This window comes from Conger conger, chromosome 14 (assembly GCF_963514075.1).
Source record: "Conger conger chromosome 14, fConCon1.1, whole genome shotgun sequence".
Taxonomy (NCBI): domain Eukaryota; kingdom Metazoa; phylum Chordata; class Actinopteri; order Anguilliformes; family Congridae; genus Conger; species Conger conger.
Window position 1 is genome coordinate 17,225,225 of NC_083773.1, and position 21,277 is coordinate 17,246,501.

Consider the following 21,277-nt stretch of genomic DNA (forward strand, 5'->3'; position numbering starts at 1 on the left):
CAAACCACCCTTTCTAGCACCAACAATCATTCCCATGGTCAAAGTCACAAAGTCCTCCCCATTCTAACATTTGGTCTGAAAAACTGCTGAACCTCTTAACCACAAAGTGCTCAGTAAGTATATGTTTGAGCTTGATATTCTCTGCTAAAAAGCTATGAACTGATCCAAAATATCAGAGCACACCCCCCATTTTTCTACCATTATAATGCCAGAAAAAATGTAATCTAGGGCCCATATTCATAAGGGATCTCAACACAGGAGTATTTATCTCGGATTAGCTTTGCCTTTTTGTTCATAAGGGGTGCTTGTAATTTTACTGGCAAAATCTGGGTCCATTCATGTTCATAATGCATCTCAGAGTAAAAGTGGTGGTCTAGGTTCAGGTGTCCCTGTCTATATCTTATCCTTAACCAACACCAGCCCTTCAGCTCTGAGATGATGCTCCACAAATACAGGCCCTGATCCAAGATTAGCACTCCCACTAGGGGATGCTTTATGATATTGCACCCAGAACCTACACCAAATAGAAACACAAGAACCGATATAATCCTATCCTATAATCCTATACATATTCTGCTTTCTGTTTTATGCCAGATTTCTGACCAAAAATGACTACATTTTGTAATACAATTCCAACTTTGTATATACTGTGACTGAATTAACTTAAAATGTGAAGGCTTACCTGTCTACAGCATATATCTGCCAGGATAGTAACTATGAGTATATTATTAATTGTGTGGCAATTATTTTGTTGTAAGTGGAAGAAAAAAGCAGCTTTCAATCACATGGATAAATCAGCTTTAAATAAATGTTTTAAATATACATATCTAAAATAATTAATAATTATATTCCATACACAGCAAGATGCTTACCAAAATGTCTTTGTTGATTTGAGCTGGGTAATTTATTTTATCAATATTGAGGCCCTTTCAGCCCATGGTCCAAAAAGTGCTGTACAAACAGTTATACTGTGTAATAGTGTAATAGGAAGAAGGGTAGTTAGTTAATAATACATGATGATGATGATGATGATGAAGATGATGATGATGATTATTATTATTATTATTATTATTATTATTATTATTATTATTATTATTATTATTATTATTATTATTATCCATCCATTATCCGAACCCGCTTATCCTGATCAGGGTCGCAGGGGGGCTGGAGCCTATCCCAGCATACATTGGGCGAAAGGCAGGAATACACCCTGGACAGGTCGCCAGTCCATCGCAGGGCACACACACCATTCACTCACACACTCATACCTACGGGCAATTTAGACTCTCCAATCAGCCTAACCTGCATGTCTTTGGATTGTGGGAGGAAACCGGAGTACCCGGAGGAAACCCACGCAGACACGGGGAGAACATGCAAACTCCGCACAGAGAGGCCCTGGCCGACGGGGATTTGAACCCAGGACCTCCTTGCTGTGAGGTGGCAGTGCTACCCACTGCACCATCCGTGCCGCCTATTAATATTATTATTATTATTATTATTATTATTATTATTATTATTATTATTATTATTATTGTGCTGTGCATTTATGAATTTTAATTCCATTTTATAAATGATATGAATGAATCTATGGGAGATTATTTAACATTTTCCATCTCAAATCACTTTGAACTGTGACAATGACAGATGCAGCATACCACTCTGGAATAGTTCATGGAAAAAGTTATTTATTCATGAAGAAATTTCACAATGACAATACACTGATAACCTCACTGATGATGGCACTCATTTCAGATAATTGAGTAGTTACTAAACTAGCCAGAGGTATCAGTATCGGAACATGTATTCAATGGAACTACAATGCAGCCATGGTCTAAAGCAGGGATCATCAAATCTGGACCTTGAATTTAATTCCAGTCCTGGTTTTCTTTCTCCTGGGTAATTAACAGCATAAATTAGTGCTACTAACTGGCCACATTGGCTTTACACCTGACACTCAGCGAGGCTGGAAAATCAGAAGTTTTCGGACCACGATGATTTGATGATGCAATCACATGACATCATATGTCATACATTTTCTTTGAAGGAGCATTCTTTTAAATCCCCTACATTATTTCCCTTTTCTGTGGAAGCATAAAACCTCCAGCCCAATGAATAAAACACCAAAACTGGGGGAGTTTCCAGGGCTTCCTTAAACCTAACCGAATTTGTTTCATTGGTACATTTGGTTTGCTGGATTGGACCCCGCCATCCTTGATCATAAGTACTCCCTGGCCACAACTTTATGGCCTGAAACAATGCTTCAAATCACAGCCTTATGTTTACATATGCATTCATAATTTCATAGACATGCTTGTGTTTCTCATCTCAAGAGTGTCAGTAACCAGGATGAGTTATAGATTGGTAATAGTAATATTTGAGGAAAGCTCTTCAATTGACCACTTGTCAGTTTGGGCATTGATAGAAGGTGACAAGGATGGAAGCCAGATGGAAGACAGGGGATGGTGTTTTTACAATTTAAATAAACTCCTTGTTGTCATGGGCATTACTTTCACTGAGTGAATTAACATAACTGTGAGCACTTGGAAAAAGTCTCCTTGAATGAAGAGGGAGCAGTTTAAGTGTTGCTGCGTTGAAACGAATCTATGAATATGCTAGGTAGTAAAGAGCCAACATATCATTCATGAATTACAGTAAGTCTTGTTCCCTCTCTCCCCATTATAGTATATTATATTTCAGATAAGCTATAATTTCTTGCACTCAATTGTAATTTTTTTATTTTACAGTAATTACTGCCTCTGTGCATGTTTATTCATGTTGGCTGTTTATTGGCATTGATAAAAATCTGGGCCGTTCAGACTTCATATTTTCCTCAGAGAATGCAGGCTGAGAGAAAATCTCAGGCCTTGGGAGGCCTAGGGAGATTCAGGGCTGCATTACTATAGAACGGTGCTGTAAAATGGAGTGGAGAAGGTGGCCCCTCCTCTTTCCTAAGTACAGTTGTGGTACATTTGGTGTGCTGTGTAGCTCTTGAGCAGATATGACACCCTGCCGTCTCATTCCCTCCAATTGGACAGCCCCTCAACCGGACAAAGTACAACTGCAGCTGCAGCAATGACTCTTCATACTATATTCAGACCTTTCCTCACCAAACTGTCTCTACATTCTCATAGTAATGGCACTGCAGGAAGAGTTTCATTTCCTATATTTCACCCACCCACCATATGATGTTAGACCACTGCATGACCACAGCTGCTAAAGGGAGCAGACATATCCGCTAACAAAGTCAGCCAGCGCTGCAGGGACATGCATGTCGGACAAACAGCAGGAGAGAGAAAGCTGAACATGTATGAATTCACCACAGCAGCATGTGAGTTTTTTTTAAATGTCTTTCTTGTGGGTGACTTCAAGTGAGAACAAATTACACACAGAGTTAGAACAAAATTGTGAATAATGCATTCTAGGTGTGAATGAAGCACTGTGCATCAGTGTGTGTCATTGTGTAAATAAGATTATCATCCTGTTGTGTGGAATCCATATAAGTTAGTCAGAAAGTGCATTTAATACTCATTTTACACACAAACTGGACATGTTTATGAAGTAGGAGAAGAAAACACAGCATACTAGAATGACAGGTGCCCCATATGGTAGTATTAAAAGGGTTCTGTACATACAAAGTGCTTTTCAGGTGCCCTTCTGTATGTTAAGAAAACAAAGAAGCTTCGAGAATGTATTTGTCTTATATTTTGTGTTTGTTCCAAATATTCATCTTGTGATCATATCTACACAAAGTGTCTGTGCACTACACTTGTACTGCTGGTTTGCTTTATAGCTGAATAATCCTCATTTTAATTCTTTCCCCCAGTATACCTAGTCCTGCTTTTGTTTGTACAGGAGACAGGTAAGTATTTTTAAGTACTTGCAACTATTTACTTTAGGATATTTTACAGTATTCCGATCAAATAATTATTTTGGGGAAATGGCTTTTTTACCAAAGGGGAAAGTACCTATCATCAGTACAATGTCAGCTACAGTACATTGTGATTAAAGTTAGTACACAACAAACTCAGCATTTCAAATACAAACAAGTACTGCCATTATAATTATAATTATAAATAAATGTATTACTTTAACAAACATTCATGCTCTATTGATAAATGCCTGCAAGTTGGGCTGCTGATCATTTTTGTCAAATTGCTCATCAATAAGTAAACATTGGCTGACTGTGAACATTTTTATATGCTGATAATGCTGAATGCTTGTTTTATCAAGCCATTCCACATCCTTTCTTTTCACTGGGCCAATCTCTCTCCACTAGAGACCAGTGCTCGGGCTGTCCTGACTGCTGATCCACAAGGGCCAGACGTGTGGTTACAGGAGACTGTGCGTCTCAGCTGTAAGGTAGAGGATTCAGACGCATTCACCGGATGGGAGTACTCCTGGAAGAAGTTAAGAGAAGCAGAAGAGACCACTCCCTACTCCTATACTGGAGAAGGCTCTGCTGTTTACACCCTGAACCAGGTGGTGGAGTCTGACAGTGCTCAGTATTGGTGTGAAGCAAAGGCTGAAAATCGCAACACGATAGTCAGCACTCCGTATACTCTGACAGTGACATGTAAGACAAAATGTTAATTTAATTTACAGAATATGATCATTATCACTTCATATCGTCAGAACATCATATTTCTCTTTTTAAATGGACAACTGAACCAATTAAACTCAAACATGTTGAAAAAAGCAGTAGAACAGTATTTGTCTCTTTACAGAAAAAAAGTCATGTGTTGGAGACTGAAAAGTAAGTCAGTCTTTTAGGCTGTGTTCATTGGAGTGCTTGTTCACACTGAGACTCTTGAAGTGTAACCACATTTCTAATTGTGCACATTGCACTTGCAGCCATGCATTGGCCTGCATTCAGTCACCATCAAGCTTAATGTTGAGATGTTAATTTGGGTTGTGTAAATATTGATGAGCATTTTCTGTCACGTATTTCAAAGTCAAGGTTAAGGGCAAATATATTGGTTCTTTGCTCATGTATTTCTTGATTTGAAGCATCCAGTTATATTTCTTCCAGTTACTTCACTGCTTTTTGTTGCATGCCTTATTATGCTCTTGTGACTGTTACAAATCCTGTTGTGTTAAAAATGGCTGTACATTACCAATATTTCTCAAATCAAAGAATGCTGTCTTGATCTATAATATGGGCTTTAAAACTTAAATCAGTCTAAAATTACGCCATGGCGTTAACTTCATTTAAAACTTTAAAGTTTAATTTCCAATTAAAGGTATCTCTGTCCTGCAGTTGCACACCGGGGACCGGGGTTCGATTCTCGGTCCTGCCAAAAGCCAAGTTTGGCCGGCTCACGTGGGGCAGCAATAATTGGCTCGCTGCTCCAGAGGGAGGGACTTGGCAGGGTTATTAGATCGCCGCACAATAAGCACCTCGGGCGCCTCGGAATCACGGCAACGGGCACTAGACGAGACGGCTTGAAGAAGGCGTGTCGCTCTCATTCGGGCCGCCGAGGGACGGGGTACGGGCGGTACATCTAATACGACTACCTCCAATTGAATTAGACGAGGTATAATTGGCTATCAAATTGGGAGAAAGAGGGAAAAATCTGGAAAAAAAGAAAAAAAAGAAAAAGAAAAAAAAGGTATCTCTGTTCTTTCCCAATTTATTTGCTGTGAACATTGGATAGTCCAATATTTATGTTCACGTGTAATTGTATGTTAAGTGTAATTATTATTTATCTAATATTCACAAATGTATAAAATTGTGTGGAAAGGAGTTGACTGACAAGCATAAGTAATCCATGAGAAGCAGGTATTTCTGTGACTCCATCTTCATCCTGCACGTTGTCTCCTGGTCTTTCCAGCCCTCCCACCCGTGGTTCTGACTCTACAGACAAGTTGGACAAACTTCTTTAACAGAGAGAGCGTGACTCTGCACTGTGATATTCAGGGAGGCTCTCCTGTGTGGGTGTATAAATGGTACAGAGGTGAAAAAGAACTTCCTGTGGACACGACTAAGGACACCTATGAGATCCGGTCTGCTGATGAGTCAGACTCAGGAACATACACATGTAAAGGACAGCACAAAGAAAGAGTACTGTATACTGGCAGCAGCAATACAATTAAAGTGAAAGTTTCTGGTAAGCTGTCATTTGCTACATAACAAATACAAATGTAATGATTAAAATTCATTATTTGCTCTATTATATGAAAATGTAATAAATCATTGTGCCATTTTTAATGCATCCCTGCTGAAAACACAGTACTGGAAAGACAAACATTTGTGAAGAGCTGAAATTCTGGGGCTCAGTGCTGGGTTTGATTGTGTCCTGTTCTGGCAGCTCCACCGCCTGCTGTGCTAACCCTGGAGCCTGCATGGAGGACGTTCTACCCCTCTGAGAAAGTCACTCTGAAATGTGACATTCAGAGCCAGCAGACTGAGTGGATCTATCAGTGGTACAGAGACGGAGAGTCTCGTAACAGTGCGTCCTCCAGAAACACAAATGAGTTCACAATCCCAGCTCTAGATCTGTCACACAGGGGAAGATACTACTGTAGAGGGGGAATACCAGGAAGAGCTGTTTCCACTGAAAAGAGCAACTATGTCACACTGACGGTAGATGGTGAGTAATGTTGTTATGCTATGCTATTACATAGACCTGTTTTTATGTTCTTCTGTAACTGTAATAACCAGTATTTATAAAGGTCTACTATGTTTTACCTTTGTAATATTGTGTAGATAGGTGTTGACTGACCTGCATAAGTAATCCATCAGAAGCAGGTATTTCTGTGACTCCATTTTCATCCTGCACTTTGTTTCCTGGTCTTTCCAGCTCTCCCACTCGTGGTTCTGGCTCTACAGACAAGTTGGACAAACTTCTTTCACGGACAGAGAGTGACTCTGCACTGTGACATTCAGGGACACTCTCCTGTGTGGGTGTATAAATGGTACAGAGGTGAAAAAGAACTTCCTGTGGACACGACTAAGGACACCTATGAGATCCGGTCTGCTGATGAGTCAGACTCAGGAACATACACATGTAAAGGACAGCATGAGGAAAGAGAACTGTATACTGGCAGCAGCAATACAATTAAAGTGAAAGTTTCTGGTAAGCTGTCATTTGCTACATAACAAATACAAATGTAATGATTAAAATTCATTATTTGCTCTATTATATGAAAATGTAATAAATAATTGTGCCATTTTAATGCATCCCTGCTGAAAACACAGTACTGGAAAGACAAACATTTGTGAAGAGCTGAAATTCTGGGGCTCAGTGCTGGGTTTGATTGTGTCCTGTTCTGGCAGCTCCACCGCCTGCTGTGCTAACCCTGGAGCCTGCATGGAGGACGTTCTACCCCTCTGAGAAAGTCACTCTGAAATGTGACATTCAGAGCCAGCAGACTGAGTGGATCTATCAGTGGTACAGAGACGGAGAGTCTCGTAACAGTGCGTCCTCCAGAAACACAAATGAGTTCACAATCCCAGCTCTAGATCTGTCACACAGGGGAAGATACTACTGTAGAGGGGGAATACCAGGAAGAGCTGTTTCCACTGAAAAGAGCAACTATGTCACACTGACGGTAGATGGTGAGTAATGTTGTTATGCTATGCTATTACATAGACCTGTTTTTATGTTCTTCTGTAACTGTAATAACCAGTATTTATAAAGGTCTACTATGTTTTACCTTTGTAATATTGTGTAGATAGGTGTTGACTGACCTGCATAAGTAATCCATCAGAAGCAGGTATTTCTGTGACTCCATTTTCATCCTGCACTTTGTTTCCTGGTCTTTCCAGCTCTCCCACTCGTGGTTCTGGCTCTACAGACAAGTTGGACAAACTTCTTTCACGGACAGAGAGTGACTCTGCACTGTGACATTCAGGGACACTCTCCTGTGTGGGTGTATAAATGGTACAGAGGTGAAAAAGAACTTCCTGTGGACACGACTAAGGACACCTATGAGATCCTGTCTGCTGATGAGTCAGACTCAGGAACATACACATGTAAAGGACAGCATGAGGAAAGAGAACTGTATACTGGCAGCAGCAATACAATTAAAGTGAAAGTTTCTGGTAAGCTGTCATTTGCTACATAACAAATACAAATGTAATGATTAAAATTCATTATTTGCTCTATTATATGAAAATGTAATAAATAATTGTGCCATTTTAATGCATCCCTGCTGAAAACACAGTACTGGAAAGACAAACATTTGTGAAGAGCTGAAATTCTGGGGCTCAGTGCTGGGTTTGATTGTGTCCTGTTCTGGCAGCTCCACCGCCTGCTGTGCTAACCCTGGAGCCTGCATGGAGGACGTTCTACTCCTCTGAGAAAGTCACTCTGAAATGTGACATTCAGAGCCAGCAGACTGAGTGGAGATATCATTGGTACAGAGACGGAGAGTCTCGTAACAGTGCGTCCTCCAGAAGCACAAATGAGTTCACAATCCCAGCTCTAGAACTGTCACACAGGGGAAGATACTACTGTAGAGGGGGAATACCAGGAAGAGCTGTTTCCACTGAAAAGAGCAACTATGTGACACTGACTGTAGATGGTAAGTAATGTTGTTATGCTATGCTGTTACATAGACCTGTTTCTATGTTCTTCTGTAACTGTAATAATCAGTATTTGTAAAGGTCAACTTTGTGGTACCTTTGTAATATTGTGTAGATAGGTGTTGACTGACCAGCATAAGTAATCCACGAGAAGCAGGTATTTCTGTGACTTTCTGGTAAGTTGTCATTTCTATCATAGCAAATGCAGAAGTAATCATTAAAATGATTAGAATCTAGTATTTTAATTTGTTCATACCACTTCCAAAGTAGGTTGGCCTTTTCCCAGAATTCAGTAACTTCTGTGTCTTTTATTAATAGTGACCTGAAGAGTCATACAAATATGCATATTGGTCTTCAAAGGTGTTCACGTCCGCTGTGTTTTTCTTTTTCTTCCATTTACTGGTGGTTGGCAAACAGCGTTTCAGAATTAGTAAACATTTGAGAATTTGAACACCTGAAACTTTGCCCATTTTTGTAGGGAACAAACCCAAACCACAGCTGTCCCTGGACTCCCCCAGTGGAGAGCTCTTCACAGGAGATACAGTGACCCTGAGCTGTAGGGTTGGCACAGATCCTGCTGGCTGGAAGTATCTCTGGTACAGAGAAACACAGAGAGCAGCACTAACCAGCACTGACTCCAGCAGCACTGACGGGTCCAGTTACACCATCCGCCATGCTGCTGAGTCACACAGGGGAGAGTACTGGTGTCAAGCAGGGAGAGGCCCTTTCTACACCCTATATAGTGACTCTCTCAAACTCAACATTACTGGTAATATAAGAAACTCTGCACTTTTTTTTTTTTATCAGTAAAATAATTCTACAATGCAGTTTGCAGTGGCACACTTTGCTGAAATGAATCATTTCATAATCATTCTGCCATTTCAGAGTCTACCCTGGAGACTACAAGGGAATTTTGTGGTAATATAATAAATACTATTTCTTTATTTCTTCTCAATCTAATGTGAGCTGATGCAAGAAATATCTCTTTGTTGCTTGTTGGTTTCAGAGTGCACCTGCTATAAATGAAATAATGTGTATTGTAGTTGCACAATGCACAAATGTACACTAGCACATACAAACTGGAAGTACATACAAACAATCTTAGATGAATTATCATTTCTATCATTTTGGAACTCAATTTTGGAATATTCTAGTGTTTCAACTCATTCTCAGGCAGTGTGTACTGTGTTGACTGAACAGACTTGCATTCTTTACTGCTTTTGCATTTCTTGTGTTTGCTTTCATAGTTCTCCCACCAAAAGAGGATCTGTAAGAGCTAACATCATTCAAAGGTACGACTATGCACATCGTAGATGACTTGGTTTGGCCATATTTCTGCTTGTTATATTGTTTCTTTGAATCTGAAGTTGTGATTATTTCTCCTTTGTTTTAGCTGAGTAGTGAAGGGAAGAATATCTCAGTTGGCACCAGCGCAGATGGGTGTGATGGCAAAGGAAAGAGTGAGGATTTTATTTAATGCTGGAGAACTTCATCCCATGGTTCAGAGATGACTGTAGATGAGTACAGAGCATTGATTACATGAGGCTGATTTTTATGTTGGATGCAATTGGTTGAGTTTTTTTGATTAGAGCTTTTATTATTGTATTATGATTTATTTACTTCTACCTGCTTACTGTAAAATTGTGAGGTGTCCAAGCCTTGAAATGTGTAAAGGTTTTGCTTCAGGCATTAAGGTTTGATTTAAGCTTTTTTAATTTTTACATTTCAGTTCAGTTCTGTTATGTGCTTTACATAATAACAATCTTGAGATAATGAGAATGAAACAGCACCATTGTGAAATAAAACCTGTTATTAGCGAATAAATCTCGACTTAATAATCAATTCAGGGTTTAATTATTGAATTATTGCCCATTTCATTTATTCAATTTATCTGTCAGCTTTATTCTAAAATATTTACATCCATGTCAGGTGAACCAGTTAAAGATAGTTTGCTAAAAAGTACATTTAAAAAACTGTAGACTTCTAAAAGAAAGCCTAGTGGACAAATGAGTATTGACCAGTACCAAAGAGAGGGAAAGAGGAAAGAGTGGAGAAAAAAAGGATCTGCTTATGATCTAAAGCACTCCTCTCATCACTAAAGCATGGTGAAGGTGGAGGTATGGCTTGGGCATGTATGGCTGCCACTACAACAGGCTCACTTGTCTTTAGTGATGATGTGATCGCTGACAGCCGGTGCGAATCAAATCTGAATTCTGCACAAATTACCTTAGATGCAATGAAATGCCTCAAATTTCATTGGATGGTGTTTTACCTTGAAGCAGGACAATACCCCTAATCATACTACTAAAGCTGAATGTATGTTTCCCTTGCTGAAGACAAAAAGAAAGCCCTGAAATGAACAGGAACTGACAGTGGCTGCAATACAGGCCTGGCAGAGTACATCATGTAGGCCGTTCATTTGTTCAGCAATAGGGTTTAAGCAGATGATCAGATGTGATGGGTTGGCTGGTTACTGAACCAAACACAGGGACTCAAAGAAGGCATGAGTAAATTAATAAACCAAAAGAGACTTTACTGAACATGAAACGAAATAACCAACAGGAGTGCACACATGCAAATATACAGTATACAGCAGGGCTGCCCAACCCTGTTCCTGGAGATCTGTCATCCTGTAGGTTTACACTCCAAGCCTAACAAAGCACACCTCATTCAACAGCGAGTAAGGCTGCCCAACCCTGTTTGTGGAGATCTACCATCCTGTAGGTTTTCATGTAGCCTGTGACATTAGAGGAAAGCACACACAGAACGGTGTAAAGGAATAACAAATGGTTTTATTCACCGATATCTAGGATTTTACCATACAAAAAAAAACAAGCAAAAGGGCTCCAAGAGCGGAAACACAGCAACACTAAAGCCAGCCGCAAAAGGTGAGCAGTCTGTAGAAGAAAAAGCCCCTCAGGGAAGCGCCCCGCCCATCTTTATAGGTTGTAGGACCAATGAGGCAATTAAGGCTGCATGCCTTGGCTCCGCACTGCCCCCCCCCCCCCCAACTCCGCTCCTGCATGCACAGCACGAGGGAGGGAGCGAACACAGCAGACAGGCTGGCAGGACCACAAACTGGGTTAAAACAAACCCTAACAGAGCACATGTAAAGAGTTAAAAAGATTTTAAAAGGAGATAGTCATAGAGAGTAAAAGGATAAAACATGTCGTAAAAATATGTTAAAAAGTCATTGGAACAATATCACAGGTCATTATAAGTTGATTGCTAAAATAATAAGTTAAATGTGGTTAAAAACAGACATATTTTTTACATTTAATTGTGTCTTAAATAGTGATTAAAATGCCAATTTCATTGTACCTGGTTCCAGTTGTTAGCGCGATACTCAAACATGTCAGCAGAGGGCGCATTGCGCTTGTGAGGAACTTAAAACCACGTAGAGGCAATAGCTTCAGAATTAAGTTTATACTAAAACTGAACGCAAGCTAAACTTCTCTGCCTCTTTGTTCACACATACAGGTGGGTTAATATTCCTCTAAATCACATGCATGTATCCCAAAATAAGGGACAAGAGTGTCAGGAATCTGTGGTGAAAACGTAGTGAGTTAGAGTTGTGTAGTTTTGCAGTAATGTGTAGAAATGTAGATGTTTTGGCTGTCGACTGCAATGCTAAGCTAGTGGGTCTGTTGCTAACTGCTAAGGTAACATATACAGTACAATCAAAATGCTAAGGAGACACGAGGGGTTATTTTGCTATGTTAACTGAGCTGAAGAGACATAAAGGGCTAATATGTCGATTTCACTGTATGTTGAATTGTTTTCCTTTATGCTGTACGTGTGTTATTATGTTAACTGTAGAAGAAATGTAAAGACTGTTTATTTGTGAATGTGTGGCAGTGCAGCAGGGGTAATATGAGAGTATAGTAGATTCACGGTAAAGTTGCATATTATTGTTTTGTCAGCAATGTAATGAAATAATTGAACTAATTGAAATGTTACAGCAACTAAATGAGAACATAATATGGTTTTCTGTTGTTTTATTGGTAAATATGTAATATGTACTGTAAATGCAAGGGTACTTATGGACATTTGCATTATTTCACCGTGCTGCAGTTTTCAATTTATTTTCATATGCTAGAATGAATACTTTATTTTATGGAAATAGTGACATATCTGCTTTATTTGATACTGGATATGCTTGATACTTACCTGGAGCTACAATGAGCTTTTGTTACTTACCTCTGAGAGTTATATGCTATTGTCATTTGTTGAACAACTGGTTTTCTGTTATGTTATGTCAGAATAAAGTTTGCATTAAAACTGAACGCAAGCTAAACTTCTCTGCCTCTTTGATCACACATACAGTGGCAGTAGTGTTTATGACCACACCCCACCCTGACACCCCTAGGCCGGGGGGGGGCAACACACACACAATTCAATGGCGAGAGATCTCATTCCACTGATAATTAGTAGTAATTAGTAGTGTTGTGTGCCAAATTATGGCTGGAGTGAAAAGCAACAGGACGGTAGATCTCCAGGAACAGGGTTGTGTATCTCTGATCTAGACAGACCTCAAGTGGCAGGCGAGGCGTTTAGACAAAGTCAGAATCCAAGGACAGGGAACTGGTGGCCTCTAGAGGCCACAGGCTGGAGCTGTGACACAAACAGCAGAAACATAATTGAAAGCGCAACAGATCTCCTTATGCTGTTAACATGCAGTGTCTGTTGTGGGTTCCCAGGCCAACAAATTATCAGTCCAATTACAAATAAACAACCCAATTTATAAAATCAGGAGTAAAGTGTTGAATAATAGGCCTTTATTCCATCAGATGGAATCCAAGTACAAAAAAGCAGTGATCATCAGTAGGGCACAGAACAGCACACACACACACACACACACACACAGCGTGAGTAGAGCTGAACAAGCTAAGCAATCTGAGCACACACACTTTGCAAAACAGTTTCTTATATCTCATTTTTGTGGCCTTGGTCTCTCCCTCTGTTTGGGTACGGCTACATCTTCTCCAGTCACGCCATAGTTGTTTTCTTGCTTCTGATTGGCTTTTACATGCAGCGCGATTGTCTTACACCTTCTCATCCATATCTCAGAAACCTTTAACCAACCGTAACATTTTAATTCAAGAAAACATTCTTTTGTTTGACCCCCTAATACCTTTGACATAAAGAAAACATTCTTTCCAGTGTTTTAAGGAGAAACAGTGCAGTGTACTTCAGTGCTGGGAATATATAAAAAATAATACAATACAGTGCAAATATCATACTTCAGTGTACTTCTTCAGTGTTGTGTTAGTGCAAATATACTTCTACAGTGTTGTGATAGAGCAAATTAGTACAGATACTGATACATAGAATAACATAAGATTATCATACTGATTCTATATACATAGAATAACTAGGGAAAATATTCTATATGTTCAGCGCTGATAAGGATTGACAAGGAGGTGCTGGCATTACTATGAACTTGCCTAACCCACAATTTCTCCCAGCGAACTGGTCGGTGCCTTGCATGGCAGCGTATCGCTGTTGCTGTGTGCGAGTTTGTGTGAATGGGTGAATGAGAGCCATTAATTGGCAAAAGGCGCAGGGAGCTTCATTTATATACTGCTATCCTTTTAACATTATTTAACAACCTTCCAGAATTTGCTGGTATTAGATTGGTGGAAGAATATAAATACAAACCTGATTTGGCTTTCTGAAAGCAGCATTTATTCCAGAGCTGTTTGAAGATAAGCCAATTAGATGGGACTATGCTGCATCTGGCTAAAGCCCAAAATGTATTTCCTTAGGAAAATTATAGGTAAGGTCATTTGGTGGCAGAGATTATTTTTGTTCTAAATTTCTTAAAGGGGACATTATTGTCTACAATGAGTTCCAAGCATTTACAGTATTAAGTCATTGAAAACCAATTCAGCATCTTGCATTTTCTCTTGACCATAATATGAGTTACACTTCCTTACTTTACATCTCTATTTCAGGCTATGGGGCAATGGTTGCTAATGATGCCAAGATCAAAGCAAAGACCATGTGTTACACATTTCTCTGGTCTATAACAAAAACAGGTCAGCTGAGCTGGACTTTACAGATACTTTCAGATACTTTACATTCTGTGCTTTGGTGTGAGGAGAAATGGTAAATGGTCGGAATTTATATAGTGCTGTACAATCAATGCTTCTCATTCACCCATTCATCCAAACACACACACACACACACACACACACACACACACACACACACACACACACACAATGACTGGCTGCCATGCAAGGCACAATCCAGCTCGTCAGGAGCATGAACAGAGCAGCGATTAGCTGCCATGTAAGGCACCAACCAGCTTGTCAGGAGGAGTTAAGGGTTAGGTGTCTTCGACACTTCGACACAGCCAGGGTGGCAATCGAACCGGCAACCCTCCGACTGCCAGAAGACTGCTGAGCCGACAAGCGGACAAGATCATTCCTGAGATTTTTTATGTCTCTGAATGCTACGTATTGGCAGTCTATATTGAAGTGGTCCAACATAAACACCTTTGTATGTATGAGACGGGGAACTGGTTCTGCTAGCTTATTTAAGGCATCTGCAGGCACTGAGGGAGGCCTATGAGATATTACAATAAAGTCATGATGACCAATCTCCAATTTCATGGCAATAAATACGAGTAATTGTGTATTGAGATGATGTTTACAGTAAGACTATATACTGAGCAACAAGACCTAACATACTGTATATGGCAACGCCACCTTCACCCTTGCTTACTCTGTCTGTCCTATAGATATGAAAACCATTTACAGATGAGGGCATCAACACTTCATTTCAACCAAGTTTACAGAGAAAAAAACATCATGACCAGTCTCTGATACAAGAAGATTTACATGTCTATTGTATGGTTACCTAGCAAATATCAAGAAGTCATTTCTGTATTTAAAGTCAGGTCCATAAATATTGGGACATCGACACAATTCTCATCTTTTTGGCTCTATACACCACCACAATGAATTTGAAATGAAACAAACAAGATGTGCTTTAACTGCAGACTTTCAGCTTTAATTTGAGGATATTTACATCCATATCAGGTGAACGGTGTAGGAATTACAACAGTTTGTATATGTGCCTCCTACTTTATAAGGGACCAAAAGTAATGGGACAAACTAACAATCATAAATCAAACTTTCACTTTTTAATACTTGGTTGCAAATCCTTTGCAGTCAATTACAGCCTGAAGTCTGGAACGCATAGACATCACCAGACGCTGGGTTTCATCCCTGGTGATGCTCTGCCAGGCCTCTACTGCAACTGTCTTCAGTTCCTGCTTGTTCTTGGGGCAGTTTCCCTTCAGTTTTGTCTTCAGCAAGTGAAATGCATGTTCAATCGGATTCAGGTCAGGTGATTCACTTGGCCATTGCATAACGTTCCACTTCTTTGCCTTAAAAAACTCTTTGGTTGCTTTCGCAGTATGCTTTGGGTCATTGTCCATCTGCACTGTGAAGCGCCGTCCAATGAGTTCTGAAGCATTTGGGTGAATATGAGCAGGTAATATTGCCCGAAACACTTCAGAATTCATCCTGCTGCTTTTGTCAGCAGTCACCTCATCAATAAATACAAGGGAACCAGTTCAATTGGCAGCCATACATGCCCACGCCATGACACTACCATGAGATGATGTCTGTGAGTGACTACACTGATGAGGTGGTATGTTTTGGATCATGAGCAGTTCCTTTCCTTCTCCATACTCTTCTCTTCCCATCATTCTGGTACAAGTTGATCTTTGTCTCATCTGTCCATAGGATGTTGTTCCAGAACTGTAAAGGCTTTTTTAGATGTTGTTTGGCAAACTCTAATCTGGTCTTCCTGTTTTTGAGGCTCACCAATGGTTTACATCCTGTGGTGAACCCTCTGTATTCACTCTGGTGAAGTCTTCTCTTGATTGTTGACTTTGACACACATACACCTACCTCCTGGAGAGTGTTCTTGATCTGGCCAACTGTTGTGAAGGGGTTTTTCTTCACCAGGGAATTCCAGGTCTTCCAGGTCTTTGGGTGTTGCTGAGCTCACCGGTGCGTTCTTTCTTTTTAAGAATGTTCCAAACAGTTGATTTGGCCACCTAATGTTTTTGCTATCTCTCTGATGGGTTTGTTTTGATTTTCCAGCCTAAAGATGGCTTGCTTCACTGATAGTGACAGCTCTTTGGATCTCATATTGAGAGTTGACAGCAACAGATTCCAAATGCAAATAGCACACTTGAAATGAATTCTAGACCTTTTATCTACTCCTTGTAAATGAGATAATGAGGAAATAACACACACCTGGCCATGGAACAGCTGAGCAGCCAATTGTCCCATTACTTTTGGTCCCTTAAAAAGTGGGAGGCACATATACAAACTGTTGTAATTCCTACACCGTTCACCTGATTTGTATGTAAATACCCTCAAATTAAAGCTGAAAGTCTGCAGTTAAAGCATATCTTGTTCGTTTCATTTCAAATCCATTGTGGTGGTGTATAGAGCCAAAAGGAGGAGAATTGTGTCGATGTCCCAATATTTATGGACCTGACTGTATATGCACGGCAGTCATGATGGCAGCATGTACAAAACACACCCCTGACTGCTAGTGCAGAAAAGATACTTTAAAAAAAAAGTTTAATTATTGAGATAAATACTGTACTTTATAAATGTTTCAATGGAACCCACCAAAATCAAACAAAAAATTATTTCACCTAAATCAAGGTTCCATAATTATTGGTACCATGGTTTAGTGCATGGAGCATCCACCTCTGGCTTTTCCTGTAATGCTTGACAAGGTTAAGGAAAACATTTGGAGGGATTTTGGATCATTCCTCTATGCCAACCCGGGTCCTGGAGAGCTACAGGCTGTGCTGGTTTTTGTTGTTACTCTGCACTTCATTAATTAATTAGAGCTGTTGATTAGGCAGTTAACTTAGTCAACAGGATGCTGATTTTAAGGTGAAAACTAAAACCAGCAGACCCAGTAGCTCTCCAGGACCAGGGTTGGAGAGCACTGCTCTAAGCAGATCCTTGCCAGATCCTTCACATTCTCATGTTTGCTCATATGAAGCGGTCTCTTCAGTTCTGTCCAAAGGTGTTTGATTGGATTGAGGTCTGATGCTTGAGGTCTGATCTTTGATAAAATTTGTTATCAAGGATCCATTTCTGTGTGGATTTTTAGGTATGCTTTGGGTCATGGTTTTGATGAAAGTTCACCTACAGCCAAGTCTCAGCCTTGTGGTAGAGGCTAATAGATTGTTAGGCAAAACTGCCTGATACTTGGTCCACTATAATCCATTATACCATGGGTTTTGACCAGTGGATGTGTAGCAGTTTGATTAGTGGGGTGTAAATGAGGCTGTAGTTTTGGTAATCCAGCCTGGAGGTCACAAAAACTTGTCTTGTATTCAGCAGCGGAGCCGGAGGTAGATAGAAAGCAATATAAAAAATAAAAAATGTCTTTGGTCTTTGGTAAAATTCTCCTTTAAATCATAAAGATTGCTCTTGGTTATTTCATTTTTCTGTACAGTACAGAATTACTGTTTAAACAATTAATGTAACAATTAATTAACTTCTATGATAGAGGACTTGGAATATGAAAGTGTGATGTCACGAAAACTATACCATCTGCAGATAGAACACCTTGATTCCAGTTTGGCCATGACAGTGTTACAGTGACCTGAAAAATGTGATCAAAAGAAACCACTAAACTGTTCTGTGTTCTCCCCTGCATCTCATTTCCTGTCATCTTCATTACATTCTCTTCTCATTGTGCAGTTTCCTTCCTGTTACTGTAGATCGTAACAGCAACATGAATGAATAAATGCATACATCCATCCATCCATCCATTATCTTAACCCGCTTATCCTGAACAGGGTCGCAGGGGGGCTGGAGCCTATCCCAGCATACATTGGGCGAAAGGAAGGAATACACCCTGGACAGGTCGCCAGTCCATCGCAGGGCACACACACCATTCACTCACACACTCATACCTACGGGCAATTTAGACTCTCCAATCAGCCTAACCTGCATGTCTTTGGACTGTGGGAGGAAACCGGAGTACCCGGAGGAAACCCACGCAGACACGGGGAGAACATGCAAACTCCGCACAGAGAGGCCCCGGCCGACGGGGATTCGAACCCAGGACCTCCTTGCTGTGAGGCGGCAGTGCTACCCACTGCACCATCCGTGCCGCCACTAAATGCATACATTCATGAATAAATAAATAAATAAATAAATAAGGTTATAAAGAAAAGTTCAGATACATTTCAGAAAGGAAGACAATGTGTCTTTGTGGGGGTTTGTGTCTGTCTACTTTTGGAGTTTTTTGTGGACGGTTTATGAGAACTAGCTTTGACCACCCTGGTGGTTCAGACCACTGCATGACCACAGCTGCTAAAGGGAGCAGACATATCCGCTAACAAAGTCAGCCAGCACTGTAGGGAAATGCATGTCTGACAAACAGCAGGGGAGAGAAAGCTGAACATGTATGAATTCACCACGGCAGCATGTGAGTTTTTTTTAAATGTCTTTCTTGTGGGTGACTTTAAGTGAGAACAAATTACACACAGAGTTAGAAACAAATAGTGAATAATGCATTCTAGGTGTGAATGAAGCACTGTGCATCAGTATGTGTCATTGTGTACATAAGATTATCATCCTGTTGTGTGGAATCCATATGTTTTTTATATGTGCATTTAATACTCATTTTACACACAAACTGTACATGTTTATGAAGTAGAAGAAAACACAGCATACTAGAGTGGCAGGTGCCCCCTATGGTAGCGTTAAAAGGGTTCCTGTACATACAAAGTGCTTTTCAGGTACCCTTCTGTATGTCAAGAAAACAAGGAAGCTTTGAGAATGTATTTGTCTTATTTTTTTGTGTTTGTTCCAAATATTCTTCTTGTGATCATATCTACACAAAGTGTCTGTGCACTACACTACTGCTGGTTTGCTTTATAGCTGAATAATCCTCATTTTAATTCTTTCCCCCAGTATACCTAGTCCTGCTTTTGTTTGTACAGGAGACAGGTAAGTATTTTTAAGTACAGTCTTCAAATACAAACAAGTACTGCCATTATAATTATAATTATAAATAAATGTATTACTTTAACAAACATTCATGCTCTATTGACAAATGTCTGCAAGTTGGGCTGCTGATCATTTTTGTGAAATTACTCATCAATAAGTAAACATTGGCTGACTGTGAACATTTTTACATGTTGTTAATGCTGAATGCTTGTTTTATCAAGCCATTCCACTTTCACTGGGCCAATCTCTCTCCACTAGAGACCAGTGCTCGGGCTGTCCTGACTGCTGATCCACAAGGGTCAGACGTGTGGTTCAAGGAGACTGTGCGTCTCAGCTGTAAGGTAGAGGATTCAGATCCATTCACCCGATGGGAGTACTCCTGGAAGAAGTTAAGAGAAGCAGAAGAGACCACACCCTACTCCTATACTGGAGGAGGCTCTGCTGTTTACACCCTGAACCAGGTGGTGGAGTCTGACAGTGCTCAGTATTGGTGTGAAGCAAAGGCTGAAAATCGCACGATAATCAGCACTCCGTATACTCTGACAGTGACATGTAAGACAATATGTTAATTTAATTTACAGAATATGATCATTATCACTTCATATCGTCAGAACATCATATTTCTCTTTTTAAATGGACAACTGAACCAATTAAACTCAAATGTTGAAAAAAGCAGTAGAACAGTATTTGTCTCTTTACAGAAAAAAAGTCTTGTGTTGTAGACTGAAAAGTAAGTCAGTCTTTTAGGCTGTGTTCATGGAGTGCTTGTTCACACTGAGACTGTTGAAGTGTAACCACATTTCTAATTGTGCACAATGCACTTGCAGCCACACATTGGCCTCATTCAGTCACCATCAAGCTAAATGTCGAGATGCTAATTTGGGTTGTGTACATATTGATGTGCATTTTCTGTCACGTATTTCGAAGTCAAGGTTAAGGGCAAATAAATTGGTTCTTTGCTCATGTATTTCTTGATTTGAAGCATCCAGATGTATTTCTTCCAGTTACTTCATTGCTTTTTGTTGCATATCTTATTATGCTCTTGTGACTGTTACAAATCCTCCTGTGTTAAAAATGGCTGTACATTGACAATATTTCTCAAATCAAAGAATGCTGTCTTGATCTCTAATATGGGCTTTAAAAAGCATTAATTGTACAACGCTTTGGATAAAGGCGCTATATAAATTCCAACCATTTACCATTTACCAAAATTGAAATCAGTCTAAAATTACACCAAGGCGTTAACTTCATTTATTAAAATTGAAAGCCATTTTGAATGCATCCCTGCTGAAAACACAGTTCTGGAAAGACAAACATTTGTGAGCTGAAATTCTGGGGCTCTGTGCTGGGTTTGATTGTGTCCTGTTCTGGCAGCTCCACCGCCTGCTGTGCTGACCTTGGAGCCTGCATGGAGGACGTTCTACCCCTCTGAGAAAGTCACTCTGAAATGTGACATTCAGAGCCAGCAGACTGAGTGGATCTATCAGTGGTACAGAGACGGAGAGTCTCGTGACAGTGCGCCCTCCAGAAGCACAAATGGGTTCACAATCCCAGCTCTAGATCTGTCACACAGGGGAAGATACTACTGTAGAGGGGGAATACCAGGAAGAGCTGTTTCCACTGAAAAGAGCAACTATGTGACACTGACGGTAGATGGTGAGTAATGTTGTTATGCTATGAAAATTACATAGACCTGTTTTTACGTTCTTCTGTAACTGTAATAACCAGTATTTATAAA

General features: G+C 40.0%; 1 protein-coding gene across 1 annotated transcript in view; it reads left to right on the forward strand.

Moving 5' to 3' along the window:
- Window positions 1-3,211: 3,211 nt before the first annotated feature.
- Window positions 3,212-21,277, forward strand: part of LOC133109344 (Fc receptor-like protein 5) — a 32,075-nt gene continuing 14,009 nt past the window's right edge. Inside the window, exons 1-12 of the mRNA XM_061218633.1 lie at window positions 3,212-3,328; window positions 3,824-3,859; window positions 4,277-4,573; window positions 5,832-6,107; window positions 6,309-6,590; window positions 6,801-7,076; window positions 7,277-7,558; window positions 7,769-8,044; window positions 18,971-19,015; window positions 19,504-19,539; window positions 19,798-20,091; window positions 20,914-21,195. Of these exons, the coding sequence (XP_061074617.1) occupies window positions 3,265-3,328; window positions 3,824-3,859; window positions 4,277-4,573; window positions 5,832-6,107; window positions 6,309-6,590; window positions 6,801-7,076; window positions 7,277-7,558; window positions 7,769-8,044; window positions 18,971-19,015; window positions 19,504-19,539; window positions 19,798-20,091; window positions 20,914-21,195 (2,446 nt within the window). The 5' untranslated portion in view covers window positions 3,212-3,264. The remainder of the gene's footprint in view (window positions 3,329-3,823; window positions 3,860-4,276; window positions 4,574-5,831; window positions 6,108-6,308; window positions 6,591-6,800; window positions 7,077-7,276; window positions 7,559-7,768; window positions 8,045-18,970; window positions 19,016-19,503; window positions 19,540-19,797; window positions 20,092-20,913; window positions 21,196-21,277) is intronic.